Source organism: Cnephaeus nilssonii (genome assembly GCF_951640355.1).
Source record: "Cnephaeus nilssonii genome assembly, chromosome: 4".
In the NCBI taxonomy this organism is placed as follows: domain Eukaryota; kingdom Metazoa; phylum Chordata; class Mammalia; order Chiroptera; family Vespertilionidae; genus Cnephaeus; species Cnephaeus nilssonii.
Genome location: NC_137075.1, coordinates 89755308 through 89773321, shown reverse-complemented (window position 1 = coordinate 89773321; position 18014 = coordinate 89755308). Strand labels below are relative to the sequence as shown.

General features: G+C 38.1%; 1 protein-coding gene across 1 annotated transcript in view; it reads left to right on the top strand.

The window, feature by feature from the left end:
* The window catches only part of SPTLC2 (serine palmitoyltransferase long chain base subunit 2), a 97200-nt gene that overhangs the window by 49420 nt on the left and 29766 nt on the right, over positions 1–18014 (top strand). The window contains exons 7-9 of the mRNA XM_079768330.1: positions 2323–2428; positions 3344–3563; positions 5985–6111. Of these exons, the coding sequence (XP_079624456.1) occupies positions 2323–2428; positions 3344–3563; positions 5985–6111 (453 nt within the window). The remainder of the gene's footprint in view (positions 1–2322; positions 2429–3343; positions 3564–5984; positions 6112–18014) is intronic.

Here is an 18014-nt window from a genome sequence, read left to right as displayed (position 1 = left end):
GTATTTTTAATATCATCTTTTACCAAAGTGAGTACGCGTACAAACAAGTCTAGAAGAATATACACCAAAATAGTAGGTCTGTGCTCCTGGTTGGAAGGTTAGAGATGGTAATAACTTCCTGCATTTTGTCTTTGTCTTATCTAAAATGTTTTACAATAAGAATGATGCAAGTAGCATTTTGTTTTATGTAAATGGGACTTATTAAACACCACTGTGGAACCTGCTCTTTTCTTACAACACATCGTGAACTTTGGTAATACATGTGACTCTCCTCCTCCCCTGATGTCAGGGTGGCAGGCAGTGTCTGGAAGTGCCCTTATTCAGACTGTCTCTCAGTTTGGACATCGAGGTTGTTTCTAAAATTTTCTACTAGAAACGGTACTACCTGTTACCCACATTTTTGCTCAATGATGTGATTAGTGCCTTAGGATGAATTCCTAGCAGTCTTAGAATGCCTGGTTAAAAGGGCACAAATATTTTTGTACTTTTCCAAATTGCCTCCAAGCAGACTTTTACTCAGCAACATGACAGTGACTCACATGCCAACTTAGGCCATTATGAAACATTTTAAAACTTCCCTTCTCCAATAATCAACAACATGTTAACTTTATTTCTTTAATTACTAGGTGTCAAGCAACTTTGTATACAGTATTGTGTTTGGATTTCTTTGTAAATTGGCCATTTCCAAATGGTTTCTCTTTTTTACTGATTATAAGAGCCCTTCCTATTTTCTTCGATGTTACATTATTTTTTATGTTACTTTTAACTTTGTTTTTAGTTTCTTGCTCTGCAGACTTATTAAAATGCTTATGTTGTCACATTTATTGTCTTACAACTTGCATTTTGTGTTAATGCCATCCATATTCTAAGATAATAGGGTTATTCTCTTATTTTCTTCTGGTAGTTTTGTGGTATGTTTTTCATTTACATCTTTATTCTTACATGGGATTTGTGAAGTATAATATAAGAGAGATACTGGATTCCCCCCCCCCCCCCCAAGTTGGTAATATGGTTAAGCATTCTACTACAGATACTTCCTTTCATCTAAAATTTTGAATCAGTATTTATTTTTCTCCTCTTTTCTGTATGTAAACAGAGGAAACTAAAACAATGACTACATTTTTACTGGCTCTTGCTGATTGCCAGATGCTGCCCTCTGCAGCAGGACTAGCCGCTTCAACACTTCCGGGACAGCATCTCCTGTCTCTGGGTCAGGTAGCAGACAGATTGTGTTCTTATGAATAACTGAAGGTGTCAACACAATCACAATCTATGGCCATCTTATCTGTGTTCGTGGTGTTTTCATTATTTCTCTTTTCTACTGAAGTCCTTTCTATGAAAAGAGCAAAATCATGTAACTTTGTAATGCCCTCCTTCAGGGAGGAGCAATAAAGACTATAAAATCAGATTTTATGATGGCATGCCTCCCACCCTTGTTAAATATACTGCAGTTTTTTTGAGGTTTTTTTGGAGCGGGATTTCTTTAGGGCAGTGTTTCAGGGAAACTAATTTAAATATGAAGTCGATAGTGGCAGCAAAAATGGTCTTCAGAACATTTATCTTTAACAGGAAAATTATGACCCTCATTAGTGGTAGTACTAGCCATGTTGTTTTCTAGACCTGTTAACCATCTTAAGAACCAACAGAGCCACAAGAACTTGGTTGTGTACAGATAGCAGATCAAATCAAACAGAAACAATCTCAACGGATTGCCAAGCTTGCTTAACACAGATTCATACATTTAGGAATTTATTCTATAGCGTTAATCAGACTACTGTATTTTTAACCCACTACTAAGATAAAGTTATTTAACAAGCATTTATCAAGTATATCTTCTGTGAAAGGAAATGGGCATGTACTTTGAAGTTTTCCCCCATATTTGATTATTAGGAGGTGTATATATTTATAGTGGTTTTCATAGTCTTGCTCAGTCTTCTTTATGCATTATTTCTGAATGACTCACTAGGATTAAAGATACAGTTGATTGTATAAATATAAAAAAAGCTAACTGAATGGCCAGGTATTTAACATGAAACATTGGTCATTTCATAAGCCTGCTAACCACCTGACTCACCTGTGCCACAGTCATTTGTTGAGTTTCTGTGACTTTGAACATTTGTTGCATTTCAGATGAGATTTTAATTAAAGATAGTAGTAGCTCACTCATTTTGCTCCATCTTTTTCTGCCCTGTTCTGACTTTGTTAATGTCCTTTGCTGTCCAAGACGCTCTTCCTAAGTAAGAAATGTTTATTTGCATTTCTGGAATAAAGTTAGGAAAGAGGAAGGTACTTTATGCTGACATCTTTTTGTGTGTGCTATAGACATGCAGAGCCTAGAGAAGCTATTGAAAGATGCCATTGTCTGTGGTCAGCCTCGGACACGAAGGCCCTGGAAGAAGATTCTAATCCTTGTGGAGGGAATATATAGGTAATCCTGCTTTATGATTCTAATCTTTCTGATTTGGCTCCATGAAGTCTTAGAATTTTTCAGCCTCACTTCATTATCAAGGAACACTAATTAGACCACTCTGGAAACTAAGGAGACAGTGTTTTTGACTTGTTAAATTACCTGGAAGCAGAGTTAGCTCTAGGACAAAAGTCTTTTTGTCTGGCTTTTAATCTTTCCATCATGTTACATGGTCCTCAAATATCCCTTCTATTTGGATCCTTTATTTTTCTGTTTGTAGAGGGAATTTGTATATAGGTCAATAATTAAAATATGTTTTCTAATATGTCAAAACAAGTTACACACATTTTAATGTTAAGAAATTTTTATTTTGCTGAAACCGGTTTGGCTCAGTGGATAGAGCGTCGGTCTGCGGACTGAAAGGTCCCAGGTTCGATTCCGGTCAAGGGCATGTACATTGGTTGCGGGCACATCTCCAGTGGGGGGTGTGCAGGAGGCAGGTCAATGTATCTCTCTCATCGATGTTTCTAGCTCTCTATCCCTCTCCCTTTCTCTCTGTGAAAAATCAATAAAATATATTTTTTTAAAAAAGAAATTTTTATTTTATCTATTTGCAGCCCTTCCACTTATTTTCTTACCTCCTAATGTTTTTTAATTCTTTCTGTAGAATTTCAATTGCATACCTATGTGATGCAGAGTCTAATGTTGTCTATAATTACAAGCTTTAGAAGAATCTGCTGTGACTTTTATTCCTCTGTAGTGAATTAAGATTAATTGTGTTCTTGGCATCATTTGATTTTGCCAGTTTAAAACCACAGACAGAGTTGTTAGACTATTTCAAAAAGCAGTAAAATCAGAAATTAATAAAGTGGCCGGCTCCTAATTTTGAGAGTTAAGAAGTCTCAGTGCATATATTGTTTTACTCTGTTTTGCCAGCATGGAGGGATCCATTGTTCGCCTTCCTGAGGTGATTGCCCTTAAGAAGAAATACAAGGCATACCTGTATCTTGATGAAGCCCACAGCATCGGGGCTCTGGGCCCTGCAGGGCGAGGTGTGGTAGATTACTTTGGCCTGGATCCTGAGGATGTGGACGTTATGATGGGAACATTTACCAAGAGCTTTGGTGCTTCTGGAGGATACATTGGAGGGAAGAAGGTAAATGGGCTGTGATTATTGAGCAGTTAAGAATAAAGGCACTGACTTCTATGTTTGGTAAGTCACGACTAATAGCTTCCAAACTGGGTGCGGAGATCCTGAATTTGTGGCTTAGGCTCATGGTGCCAGCGAGTTCACACTTCAGCTGCCTGGTGAGTGACTGAGGCATTGAAGGCTGGTTCTGTTCATTGTTTGTTGTTTTCTTCTTTGAGCTTCGTTCTAAACTACATGCTGGTTTGAGATATAGAATACCCTCTTGTATGAAAGAACACACAGTGGTGCTGCCTGTTCGCCACACTCATGCTGGGTTTGAGTTGTGCTCGCAGTTTCAAAGTAGTGGGGTTGTCATGGGAGCCGATGGGAGTAAAAGACCAAGTTCCCTGCCCTTAGACTTAAATGCATCTCGGGTGAACAAAAAGACAGGAAGAAAAAAAGATTATTTTGTTAGTTCTGGTGTATTATAAGGCTTTGTTTTTTATTTTGTGGGTTTTTCTTTTTGTGTGTGTGTATGTGTTTTGTGTTTTGTTTTTTCAATTTAAAAATCATATACTGACCTCTAAGGCATTCGAGGTGTGTGGCATGGTAGAAATGTTTGAACCATGGAGACAGAGGCCTGGGTTTGATTATTTCTTTAACTTTGTGAGACCTTGGTCAAAGCATTTAACTTTTCAGTTTCCTTATCAGTAAGACAGAGATAAATTGCTGGCTTATAAGATTGTAGTAAGGGTTTAAGAAATAATAATGTATGTCCATGCTGCAATGTGGATGGACCTTGAAAGCTTTATGTTAAGTTAAAGAAGGAAGTCACAAAAGGTCACACGTTATATTATTTCTTCAATATGCTTCATCCAGAATAGGCAGATCATAGAGATAGAAAGTAAGTTGGTGGTTGCCAGGGGTTGAGGAGCTGAGGGAAGTGGAAAGTGACTGCTAATGGGTGTGAGGTTTCTTTTTGAGGTAATGAAAATGTTCTAAAATTAGGTAGTGATGAAAGTTGTATAGTTCTGTGAATATACTAAAAAACACTGAGTTGTACACTTTGAAAACGTGAATACTATCGTATGTGAATTACATCTCATTAAAACTTACTTTGCCCTAGCCAGTTTGGCTCAGTGGACATAGTGTTGGCCTGCAGACTGAAGGGTCCCAGGTTTGATTCCGGTCAAGGGCACATACCTAGGTTGCAAGTTTGATCCCCCCGGCATGATCGGAGCTCCTTTGAGCAGCATCCAATTGATATGTCTCTCTCACATCAGATTTTCTCTCTCTGTCTCTCCCCTTCCCTTCCACTCTCTTTAAAAATCAATGGACAAATATCCTCAGGTAAGGATTAACAAAAAACAAACAAACAAACAAAAACCATGTTATTTTAAAAAACAGCAGTTTTAGGAAAAAAACCAGTGTGTGTTAAGTATTTGTATGTGGCATATACTAGTAGTAGGCAATCGTAAATTTCTTTAATTCCTCTTTAATACTTTGGAAATCTTAAAGTGTGGACTTTCTCTTAATAATTGATTGCCCTTTAGAGAAAATCCATTATCGGCGGTTTTAGTCAAGTTTGGTAGATTTTTTACCTTGAATTTTGTTAATGGGACCAGGCTACTTTGGAGAGTTGATTGCCTTTTGATAAGATTTATTGCTAAATCAAAGGACAGAATACTCTGGGAAATATTTTAGGTACGTTATATTTATGTTATTGTGGGTTTTACACAATTTTGCATATTTTTGAAGTGATACACTGTAAAAAAGCCACATTATGTGTCTTCTTGATTCTGGTACATAGCTTTTTTGTGTGAATGTTTAAAGACTTAGTGAAGTTAGAAGGCATCAGAGATTGGGGATAGACAACTGATTGCTTTGAAAACCTTGTATCTGACAGACAAGGTTTTTCTTTATTCTTTATTGCAGGCTTTAGTGTTCTGTGAAAGACCCAGTGAATTTCTGCCACATATAATTTTATAAATATCTGTGTGGAGGATATTGAATGCCTTTAAAATTGATTTAGAGAGTTGCCTTTCTCTGATTTAGGAGTGTAAGGAGGGCTTTGCAGATATGGGGTAAGATGCAGATGATACTTTCTGTAATACTTACAAGTAAACCACTTGTCCAAAAGGAATATAAACACTTGTTCAATTCTGCATTGTAGATCTATTTATATCATTAAATGATAACGCTTTCCAAATTTAGAGGGCTTCTTTAAAACTAGTTTCTCATTCTGTGTGGCAGGTTGAAAATATAAAACAAAGCGTAAGGACGTTGCCCTGTGTCCAACCCAGTTGGTTGCCCTTGCCTCTCAGATTAGTGTCCATATTCCAGTGTGCTGAAGGGAGGAGGAGCCTGCTTTCTCCTGGAAGGTAGTCAGTGACATTGCCGGTGAAGTCAAACATTGCCTCTGATGCCTTGCTTCTGTGAACTCCCCAGGAGCTGATAGACTACCTGCGAACACATTCTCATAGTGCAGTGTATGCCACGTCACTGTCACCACCTGTTGTGCAGCAGATCATCACCTCGATGGAGTGCATCATGGGGAAGGATGGCACCACCCTTGGTAAGTTGTTCTTTCCTTGGAAAATGCACTGGGCTCCGTAAATACTTAGCAACCAAACATAGGTTTGTTCTAGAGCTTTTTTCCTAAAATGAGGAGCCAGGTACCCTAATCAGCAAGCTGGCAGGTCTGTGAGGCCTTGGTTTCTATGGACACTTCAGTGTTTGATACACATGCCATGAGAACTAGTCTGGCTTGCTTCCTGTTGAATTTTATTCTCTGTTGGTGGTGAGACTTCAGTCTAACAATCCTCCCTACCCTTCTAAATCACAGGTAATAAGCCTTTAGGATCTTTCTTGAATTGCACAATTTTATGTGGAAATAGAATTCACTATCTAGTGATATTTCATTCCCATGGTGTTTAAAAGCTGCTGTTTTCATGAGTTAGTGTCCTTGATTTGGTGCCTTGAAAAGAGTTTATAATTTAACATACAGTAGCTAATATAGGTCATCCTGAATTTGTTTATTCTGTCTTTGGTGGAATTTGTAGATTAGGTGCTCTAACTTAAAATACTAAAATGAACAATCAGGTGTGACGTTTGCTTTCTTTCTTTTTTTTTAATATATATATTTTATTGATTTTTTACAGAGAGAAAGAGAGAGGGATAGAGAGTTAGAAACATCGATGAGAGAGAACGATCAGCTGCCTCTTGCACACCCCCTACTAGGGATGTGCCCGCAACCAAGGTACATGCCCTTGACCGGAATCGAACCTGGGACCCTTGAGTCCGCAGGCCTACGCTCTATCCACTGAGCCAAACCGGTTTTGGCCGTTTGCTTTCAATAGTTCACTTTTATTCTGCATCACTAGGGGGCAGTGTTAACTGCAGAAAAGTTACAGTGAAAGGGGAGCAGGTGGATTTTTTTTTTTTTTTTTTTCACTTTTAAAAGTATTTTCATTGAAGAACCATACATTAATTGTACGTTTTTTTAATGCTTCTAAAATCATTTCTACTATCATAAAAGATCTCACATTCTCAGCCTTGAGCTCTAGACTTTTTAGTTTAATAACATTGTGGTAAGATTAATTTGCTTTGCATTGAAAAACAAGAAAGAAGTGATATGTCCGATTTTGATTGATTTAAACCTGTTTTCTTAAGTCAGAATTTTACCTTAATATTACTTCTGATCTGTGATACATCCTTGTTATCTCTAGTGAGAGTTTTTGGAAATATATTTTTGAAGTGTTGATCATTTTCAATTTCATGAATTGATTCCTGGAGAAAAAACATTTCATTAATGTTGTGAACACAGTATGGAGCCTTGAGTGTAGCTCCCTCTTAACAGTCATAATATTATCTTCTCTTCTTCCCACATGGTGTTATTGAAATAGTGTGCTTTGATCTGAGATATACCTAGGTATCTATCTATATAGCTAGCACACATAGGTGCATCAACCTTATTGATTCAGCAGACAGCTTTAGTTAACTGAAAAAATGGGTGGCTAACAGCTATCAAAGTTAACTTTGGATAATTTATTTGCCCTACCCCAGAGCGTGAATTTGTGTGATGCATGACCTCTGGATAAGGATAAGTGATTATCTGTACTAAATAATGAAATCTAGGTGGTAAGAAAATGAAATATGGTAACTAGATATAGGCTTTGGGTTAGCATTTGTTTTCCAGTTTATCTATTGCCTCTCTAACCCCCCCTAAGCTTAGTGGCGTGAAACAACAGCCACCTTATTATGCTCACAGATTCTGCAGGTCAGGAATTCAGTCAGAACACAGCAGGGATGGCTTGTCTTTGCTCCTCAATATCTGGGGCTTAAGCTTGAGTCTAACCTGGGCTGGAGTGATTAGAAGGCTGGGCCCAGCTGAGGCTCTTGACCAGAACACTTCACATGTCCTCACCATGTGGCATGGGTTCATAGCATGATGAGTAAGGTATCTAGAGAGGATGCTTCAGCAAGCAAGTGATCCAAGGAACCTGCTGCAACCTCGTGACCTTTTCTGATCTGTTGTTATGGGCAGGTGACTAAGGCCAGCCCAGATTGCAGGACATGGGAAATAACACTCCATCTCAAATGGGAGGTGGGTCAAAGAATTTATGACCATTTAAAAAAGTTGCCACTACTAGCTTTTAAATAATATATTTTTAAAATCACTCCCTAAAGCTTTTCTTCATTGTTGACACTGTTACAGATGTCCCCTGTTAACCCCCCTTTACCCTCCTTCACCCAGCTCCCACCCTCCTCACTAAAATTTTAAATTAGTATGACAAACTTCTGTTGCCTACATTGTTTCTCTGCCAAAATAGAGGATAATAAAAATCTAACCAAAAGTAGACTTAGATACCATTTTTCATAAAGACTTTTAACTGATCTTAATTAATTTGGACTGATTTATTTTAGATTTGAGTGCATTAAGGTAATGCTTATTTTTATGGCACCACTGAAAGCATCTTTTTATTGTCCTTGTAGAAAAAGAGCTGTGAACCATGCAAGAACCTCTTTACTATGTCTTAAGGTGGCCTTGAAAAGAGACATCTCCAATTAATTACCTGAGTGTGATTTTATAATAGAATGGCCTGCTTTAAGAGAAAGTTAATCTCTGGTGTTCAGGACATGGCATTTCATCAATCTCACAAATGCTGAGTATCTCACTACATGTTAGACTGTGTGAATCAGAATCCACAGGAAATAGGCATATAAGGAGATCATTTAAGTGAAGTATATATGTGGGGAGTATTGGGGATGCAGGGGATAGTGGGTTATTGTATTAGTCCCAGACACTAGTGCTGCATAGAAAAATTGAAGTTTTATTAATCATAACATATGCTGTGTGTTAGCAAGTGGTAAGTACTCTGGGGAAAAGGTAAGCCAGGAAGACGGGCGATCAGGGGTTCTGGGGACCCAGTTTGCAATTTTAAATAAGGTGGTCATTGAAAAGGTAGGATTTTAGCAAGGACTTGAAGGAGGTGAAGCTTTAGCCCTGAAAATCCAGGGATAGAAGGCCCTCAGATGGAGGCAACTCTGTTTCCTGTACTTTGATGCTTTTACTCTGTATTCAGGAATAGCAAGGAGGCCACTATAGCCAGAGCATAATAGTACAGGTAGAATGAATGAATGGGTGAGTTGAGTGAGTGAGGTGAGGATAGAGGTTGTGCAGAGTGTAGAAGTTCCAGCAGGGGGCAGTCTTATCTTGTAAAAGTATTAGGTTGATACAAAAACAGACACATTTTTGGTAATACAAGGATGAGTGTAATAAAATATTAGAATAATGCTGTTATAGAAAGATGGAGACTTCACCAAAAATGAGCTTTCAGTTAATAGGCAATATTATTGGGCAGAAACTCTAAAAGCCCACTGGTCGGTCAGAGTAGATAGGCTAGGGATTTCATTGTGTAATGTATGAAAGTATGAGTTATACCAAAGATGAATGTATGAAAGTTGACTAAAACTTCACTAAATTTTTTCCAAGTATACGTCATCTCCCCTATCAGATTATAAATTCTTTGAGGGCAGGGTTGCATGTCTTGCTCCTTCTTTGCATCTTTTCTTTCTTCTTTTTTTTTGGTTTATCCTCAACAGAGGATATTCTTTCCATTGATTTTTTTTTTTTTTGAGAGAGAGAGTGGAAGGGAGAGGAGAGACAGAGAGAGAAACATCGATTTGAGAGAGACACACAGATTGGTTCTCTCCCACACTCACTCTGACCTGAGCTAGAGATCCAGCCTCCTGAGGTTTATGCACTTGATTGGAATCAAAACCAGAACCCTTCAATCCACAGACCAACACTCTATCCACTGAGCCAAACTGGCCAGGGCTCCTTTGTATCTTAAATAGTGCTTATTTCAAGACCTTAGAGCAGGCGTCCTCAAACTACGGCCCGCGGGCCACATGCGGGTGTTTTTGCCGTTTTGTTTTTTCACTTCAAAATAAGATATGTGCAGTGTGCATAGGAATTTGTTCATAGTTTTTTTTAAAACTATAGTCCGGCCCTCCAACGTTCTGAAGGACAGTGAACTGGCCCCCTGTTTAAAAAGTTTGAGGACCCCTGCCTTAGAGTCAATAATGGTTTGACTTCATTGTTCTCAAAATTATTATCTCTCTTCCCCAAGTAGAATGAAAACAGGGGGTTTTGGCCACCTTTGGTTTCTTCTGTTTAGAGCTGTGTTTGGCACATAGTAGGCATGCAGTAAATACTTGGTGAATAATTAAATGAATAATCTTTTGGTGCCTTGAAGAGAGGCAATTATGACTTAGTTACCTATGATTTAGTCCTTTATTATATTCTTAAACTCTGAGAAGTTAAGAACTCTGTACACCTAAAGAGGATAACATTAATCATTTACTCTTTCAGGATTATTTCTGAATTGAAGCCTCATGTATACTGACCAATGTGACTTAGGAAAAAATATACAGTAGATTTATGGTTAATAATTTGGTTTTTTAATATAAATGCAATATTTGACTTGATGCTGTTACAGATTTTCTCTTAGTGAGAAAATCTTCATACTTTTATGATACAGTTGGTTTGGCCTTTACTATCTTAGCCAGGTCCTCTTGTAACCAGAAGCAACCATTTATAAGTTAGGTTTCAGAGCCAGGGAAGCATTTGCTCCATTTTAACTTGTGGATTCTGTATCTCATTAATGATACAGATATGGAAACTAACTCTTGGAAGAACATTAAAAATCAAATTAGGATAGAGAAGCTAAACTTAGTTTTTTTATAAAAGGACTTACAGGTAACTACAAAGCAGGTTAGACTTCAATTAAAATTAAATACTTGTCATTAAATACTTCAGTTGATTTTAGGGTTGTCTATTAATATCTATTTTATTCCAAGCAAAGACATGACCTGTGTCAGATTGTAGAATTTATGGCACTATATGTCCTTCACATTTAGTGGCTGTTATTCTCTCTCTGTGGGCTTCATATGATTTTTATCTTTTTGCCCCACCAACCAGAGTTAGTGGATCTGAAATAGTTGTTTTGTAAGGATAATACTTAATGAGCTATGAAATATGAAACAACTCTTTCATTTAAGATGAAGTCAAAACTAAAATATGAATTGAGTTCTAGGGTGCTAAAAAAGGAGAAAACACTTAGTCTTGACACTTGAGAAATTTTCTTTGGTTTAACACAAATGTAGTGAAATAATATTGTTTTTAATTAGTTTCTAGTGTTTAGGGCCAGTTATAGCTAAGCATTCAAGGTTTAGCTATGGTTATAAACCAGATATAAAATAAAAAATCTTGACAATATGAAAGTAGCCACAAGAAGGCTGGAGATGTAGAAAGTAGGGAGAGGAAGGTGAGGGCATGCAAGTGTGTCAGTTTCTGTCATCATACTTGTTGGAAAGTCAGTATGTGAGAATAAGCAAGTCATCTTTTCTGTCAAAGAACAGTTTAGACAGCCGCCATTTTGGACTGTGTGACTTGGCAGCCGCCATGTTGGCCAAATGGCTTACAGCTCCCCTGGGGGCCGCCATCTTGAAGCAGCAAAGGCCAACCCCTCCCTTTGAATTAGCCAATCGCGAAAGACTGTGCGCCTGAGCTCCAATCAAGAGCAAAGGACAGATCACGTGTGTCAGGGATTATAAAGCCGAGCAGACGACCTGCTCGGTGTGCGTGTGCATCCACACCATGTGTGCGCACCCTTCTACGTAAAGGTAAAGATGTTTGCCTTGCTGCTTGGCTCCCGAGTATGTTTTGTGTTCTACCAGGACCCCTGACTTGGGGGGCTCGCCTTAATTCTAACAATTAGATACTAAATCAAGTTTATAAATAACATGTTTTGAAGTTAAGAAATAGTCTTTAAATTTATGAAGTTATGTAATCAGCCATGAGAAGACTTAAAAATAGTAATATTACAAAATTGGTTGTGATTAGTGGAGCCAACATGGAAAGTAATAGAAGTACAAACGCATACCATGTAGGTGGAACAGGACGCAGAGATGTAGGTGTATTGCTCAGCATTGTGGTACTAGCTACCTAAAAGCCAGAAACCGAACCTGGAGCCACTTCCTGGTCAGAGGGGGAGACTTCTATTTTTTAGTTAATACTCTATACTACTAGAATTTTATCATGTAGTTAAAACTGTTCTATTTTTAGATTCCAGAGTACATTTATAACATGGAAATAAATCATGCTTACAAGGTTGAAAGTAAGGCCTAAACACATACACAAATAGTATATAGTTGATTATTAATAAATGTTTTCATCTTTTTTGTGGGAAGACATGTTACTCTTTGGGGACTAGAGTGGAGCCTTCAGAAAAGCTGCAGCTTACCAATACAAGGGTTGAGATCTGTTCCCTATCTACTTTGTAAATTCTCCTTTCTCCTTCCTCCCTACCTTTCCCACATTTGCTCTCCAGTTCCTGTCCTTTTCCCAAAGAAGAGAGAGACATGTGACTAGGAACCAAAATAGGTTGACAATGGGTGGAGATTGTCCTGTTCATGTGCTTGTATCTTGAGTGGGTATATTGAGTTAGATCAGGCAGGTGGAGAGGAAAAAAATGAAGCCTAGGAAATTCTGACAAATTCCTTTAGACATTTGAAGTTCTAGCTTTTACTTCTCACATTACTAATCCAAGTCCAGTAATGGAAATGTAGCTGTAAGATCTATTTATGAATCAAGGCAAATTGTCTGACTAAAGCAACTAAAATTGTGCTTGTCCATTTTTCAGAGCTTTGCTTTGATGTGTTTTATTTCTGGCTAAAGACATAGTTAATAAAATGTGCCCAGCTTAGTGTCTGACATTTAGTATAAGCCTTTCAGTAATTTTGCTGAATGAATGAGTGCACACGTGATCCAGAGATAACTAGAAAATGAGTGGGTTCTTGTATAGTGGAATGTTAAGCCAGAATGGCGAAATCATGGAATGAAGTAAGCTAGATAGAAACCTTTTTCTAGATAAATGATGACAAATAACTTTTAGTAAACTAGAAAACTACTTTTAGTACTTCATTTTGAAAGGAATTGGGCCCATTCAGCAATGTTGGTATGGGCAGATTGAGGTGTAATTAAAATTAGGTTTGCCTCATTTGCCTTAATTCCTGTAATAGACTTGTTAATGAGGTGTTAAATGATCACCTTGAGAAGCCCAGGAACTGTCAAAAATAAATTTAAGAGAACTGGAAAACTTAAAAAACAAAAAACAAACAAACAAAAAAACAGCCTTCCAGGATTCCCATGCTGAGGGGCAGAACTGTTCAAGAAAACAGTGTTTTGGGGGTGGGTGTTATAAAGAGAATTTCCTGCTTCTCCGCAGGAGGCTAACAGCTCCTAACATTCACTTGTTATGCTTGGCAGGCGGAATTTTCCTTTGGCTGGGCCTGGGTACTCCCCTCTCTAAACCCTGTGCTTTCTGAGCCCAGGAATGTTTGGGTTTCACTTTTTCTTTATTATATTTTTCTGTTTTACGTAATTTGTTCATGTTACTATTAGAAATTCATCTAAATAAAAGTCAAGTTTTCTAGTGAACACAGTTTTATGCTTAGCCATGGTATGTTTAGTAGTGTACCTGAGGGTCAGACTAGATCCCTCCTGTCTTATAACTTACTACCTAGAACACCGTTAAAAAAATATTCAATTTCACATGAATCAGACATTAATTAAACCTACTCTCTGTCCTGTAGTGGGTATGCTCTTTAGGAGTGTGGAGTTGAACAGTGCATGCTTCTTGTCTAGTCTAGTGGTAGGGGTTGGATTCCAAGGAAGGACTGATCTCAGAGCCATAGATAAATTCTTCCTTCGTTCAGCTTCCTCTTTTCTCAGTTTCCTCCTTCTCACTCACCCACCCACCCCCCAAAACCTTAAACTTCCTTAACACCAGCTAATTATTTGAAGCAAACTCAAATCTTCTGTTTATCAACCTTTCTATGTGGATTTTTTTCTTAGGCAATTTCACTGTACTAAATTACTAGCAATCAAAGAAAAATAAAGATTTTTCTTTTGTAAAGTAGCCTCATTATCATCTAGCTTATAGGGCTTTTTAACCATTGGCTTAAGCTTTCTGACATCAGCAAGCAATATGAACACTACAGGTGAAGAAACTTGAGCTTACAAATGCACCAAGTTTTCTTAATATCTTGTCTCTGAGTAGAATGTACTTGCCTGAACTCCATCCACTTCTACTTCTAAAATTGCATTAATGATATTTAACATTTTATTAAAACAGGCTATTTTACAACCTATTTCTGATTTTGTGATCTCTGGTCTGCTGCTTTTCGAAAAGGCAGCCAAGTTGAGTTGTGAGTGATCAGCCCCCCAAATGAAAGCCCTTTGGGGCCTCTGCCTACCTGTTTCCTCTCTGAGGATTAGTAATCCCTTTCACCTCCCTCTCTGCTCCAGAAATCTATTCTGAGTATTCATGAGCTTTTATATCATGGTCTGTCTATTTCTTCTTCCACTCCCATCTCTTTCTTCCAAATCCAAATGCTAATAAAAGTTTCCTGCCACAAGAGTGGTCTCTCCTTTTTTGTCTTGTTTCAGAGTTTGTTTGAAGCTGGCTATTAAGATGCCCACAGGCAGCAGGCTGAAAGCTAACCTTTGAACAAATGTAGACTTGTTCATTTAGTAAAATATCGTTCTTAATTCAAAACATAAATAAGGAGTTTGAGTTCCTCTGGGACAGGAAAGGAGCCCTGAACTAGATGTTCCTCCCTTAGTAGATGGCGTAAGATGATATAAAGGAACTAAACTCTTAATTGAAGTATGGTACTGTGAGTCAGACTGTTTTTTTTGCAAGATTGAAGTGGGGGAATTACTGTAGTTTTTTTCATAATAAAATATCTTAAATTTTCCCCCATAGCCTTAGCTGGTTTGGCTCAGTGGATAGAGCATCAGCCTGCAGACTGAAGGGTCCCGGGTTCGATTCCGGTCAAGGGCACATGCCTGGGTTGCAGGCTGGATCCCCAGTAGGGGGTGTGCAGGAGGCAGCTGATCAGTGATTCTCTGTCATCATTGATGTTTCTGTTTCTCCCTCTCCTTCCTCTCTGGAATTAATAAAAATATTAAAAAAACCTTTTTTAGTCACAATTTTATATATTCAGATACTGTTTAGCTGAGACATGTAATCATTACTTCAGCCTGTTCTTCTCATCACTTCTGATTTGTTAACTTTATAGCCCAGCCTCTGTTTTGTTTGTTGAAGAATAACTTTCTAAATCTTAACACGGTTCGAGTTGCATTTCTTCCCTCTCCCCCCGCCCCCCCAATTATTTCTGAGGACTTTATCCGGGAGACTTGAGCCTAGCTTTTCATCAGCTTTATTGTTGTTCATTGCTATAAGAATACTTAATACATATAAACAAGTGACAAGTTAGATGGCCTCTGTTCTCCTTTAAGAACTGTTACGATGATGGCTTGCCAGATTTGAGAGCTTTCTGAAGAGGAGTTGATTTATTTTTTAATGGTCACCTATGGTTTTTCTAATTATCTAAATATTTGTATCTTCCTGCCATGTACTTGACAGTGAAGTGAGGTTCAGAAGGTCTGCACATTAAGGTGTTCTCTTTCAAGCCCGTTCTCAAACTTTGTCCATGGACATTTGCATCAGAGGTACTTTTAATATGGTGGTTCCTAACATTGCTCACACATACGAAAGCTTAAAATTTAGTAATAATGCTGATGTCAGGGTGATATCAGGCCCCTTGCAGAATGAGGGTGAGACCCTGGCAGGGTGTTATTTAAAAGCACCCCACATGATTTTACTGCTGGAGAGCTTGTCCACTCTACCAGTCCACCTTGGTGGTCAAGGCCCTGATATACGCATTTTAAAGAAAACCTCAGTTAATAATCAAACTAACTTTTAAGAGATTTAAGAATTGCCCTATAGCCCAGCTGGCATAGCTCAGTGGTTGAGCGTCAACCTATGAACCAGGAGGTCTCCATTCAATTACCGGTCAGGGCACATGCCTGGGTTGTAGGCTTGATCCCAATATGGGGGTGTGCAGGAGGCAGCTGATCAATGATTCTCTCTCATCATTGATGTTTCTATCTCTCTCTCTCTCTCTCTCCCTTCCTCTCTGAAATCAATAAAAAATATACATTATTTACAAAAAGAGGGATAAGGACACATATGTAATACCTTAATCAATAAAGAAAAAAAAAAAAAGAATTGCCCTGTTTTATGACTTGCTTGCATCAAAGAGAACCAAAAAGAACTCTACTGATTGATGGTAATTGGGGAAAGGAAAGGAAATCTGAAGGCAAGATGTACGATCTCTTTTTAAAAAATAAGGGAAATGTTGACTTCTGGAGCAGGACTTTGGTGGTAAAGCTAAGTTGCTAATTTTCATTGTTTTTGGAAATCTAAATGCCTCGATGCTTCCTTCTGATGATTCTTGCTGAATGAATCGGTGGCATACATGAAGTTCAAAACCAATTAGGGGAGGGAAAAAAGAAAGCTAAGGATTCAGAGATCTATGGTCAGGCATCTTAAGGCTGGTTGGAATTACCTTTTGTTTTACTTTTTTTATAGAGTATTAGTTATCCAGAATCTCAAATTTTCTAGTACATAACCTACAAATGGCCTTGCCCACTATAAACTTTAAAAAAATTTTCAATACTAATCATTTTGTGAAACTCTTTATTGCCTTGCCTTCTACCTCTAAAACTATTGGTTGCATTCCAAGCCTAGCCTTTATTGCCTTATTTGTTAATAGCCTTCTTCATCTGAAGGTGGATGCTTGACCACAGTACACATATGTCCTCATCCTTTTAGTTCTGTCTAAAAGTGTCCTGTGATATTTTCCAGCCCTGAAGGGGGATGGTAGGATCATCTTTGGACAAACTAAGACTTTCTGTCCTGCTTGAGAGCTGGTAGTGTTTAAAATTCAGTGCCTTAATTTTTCAAAGGTACTTGGCCTCCTTTCTTCCTTTGTTTAAGAACCTCTGTTTTTGGCTGTTCATTGGCAACCATTCTTTTAAACTCTTGATTATATTGAATCAACAACTTTAAGCCTTGGCCCCTGCTGCTTGTCGCACATCCTGCGGCTGTCCTCAGGAAATCCTATTTTTTGGCATTGAAACTAATTAAAGGATTAAGCTACTACTAGGGAGGGGGTGATAGACTGTGCTTGTCAGAGAAATTTACTGTGCAGGGCTTGGTGCTAACAAAGGCTGCTCTGGTTGCAGATGAGAGAAATAGCAATAGTAATATGGGAAAGTAGGTTAAAATAGTTGGACACATTGTTGTTCAGAAGTAAAAAACAAACAAACCCAAGGGCTGCTTTAAAACAGTATCTCTAGGGTAGGGAGAGGAGTCTGATTTGATGCTCATCAGCTTGACAATTGCCCACGCTGAACACTTTCATAGTTGTCCCCAGTCTAGCCATATAAGAGCTGTCTCTAAGAGATGGTAAACCTAGTTCCCATTCATTTTGCTTCAGTGTTATAAAGGTACTGAACTCTTGCTGCCTAGAAGTTGCTTATAAATAACGCTTTTACGAGACTGTTCACTGAATCATGAACATTTCCAGTGCTGTTTAGCTGGTACGTAGGGGAAGGAAAGGTTACCCTGGGGTGAGCTCCTTGTTTTCCCAGTTTTGCCTATTGTGCCGGGCTTTCCACCTTGGTGACCTGTACCTGGCCCATCGTCCTTGCTCTCTGCTCATGTCTAGCTAAGTGCCTATCATACAAATATGGGATTTTTAATACCACATTTAAATTGCTCATTTACTCATTCATACTTATTTTGTTCATAAAAGCAGTACATACACCTTTTCAAAAACCCAAATATTACAGATACATATCACAGAAAGAAACAGTTCTCTGTGATCTCACTAACCAGTGTCAGTTGTTTGGCATATAGTCTACAGATTTCTTCGTGTGTGTGTACTTATATACAAATGATTTTTATTACTGCTGTTACTTTTTATTTTTTTAAATATATTTTTATTGATCTTAGAGAGGAAGGGAGAGGGATAAGAGATATAGAAACATCAATGATG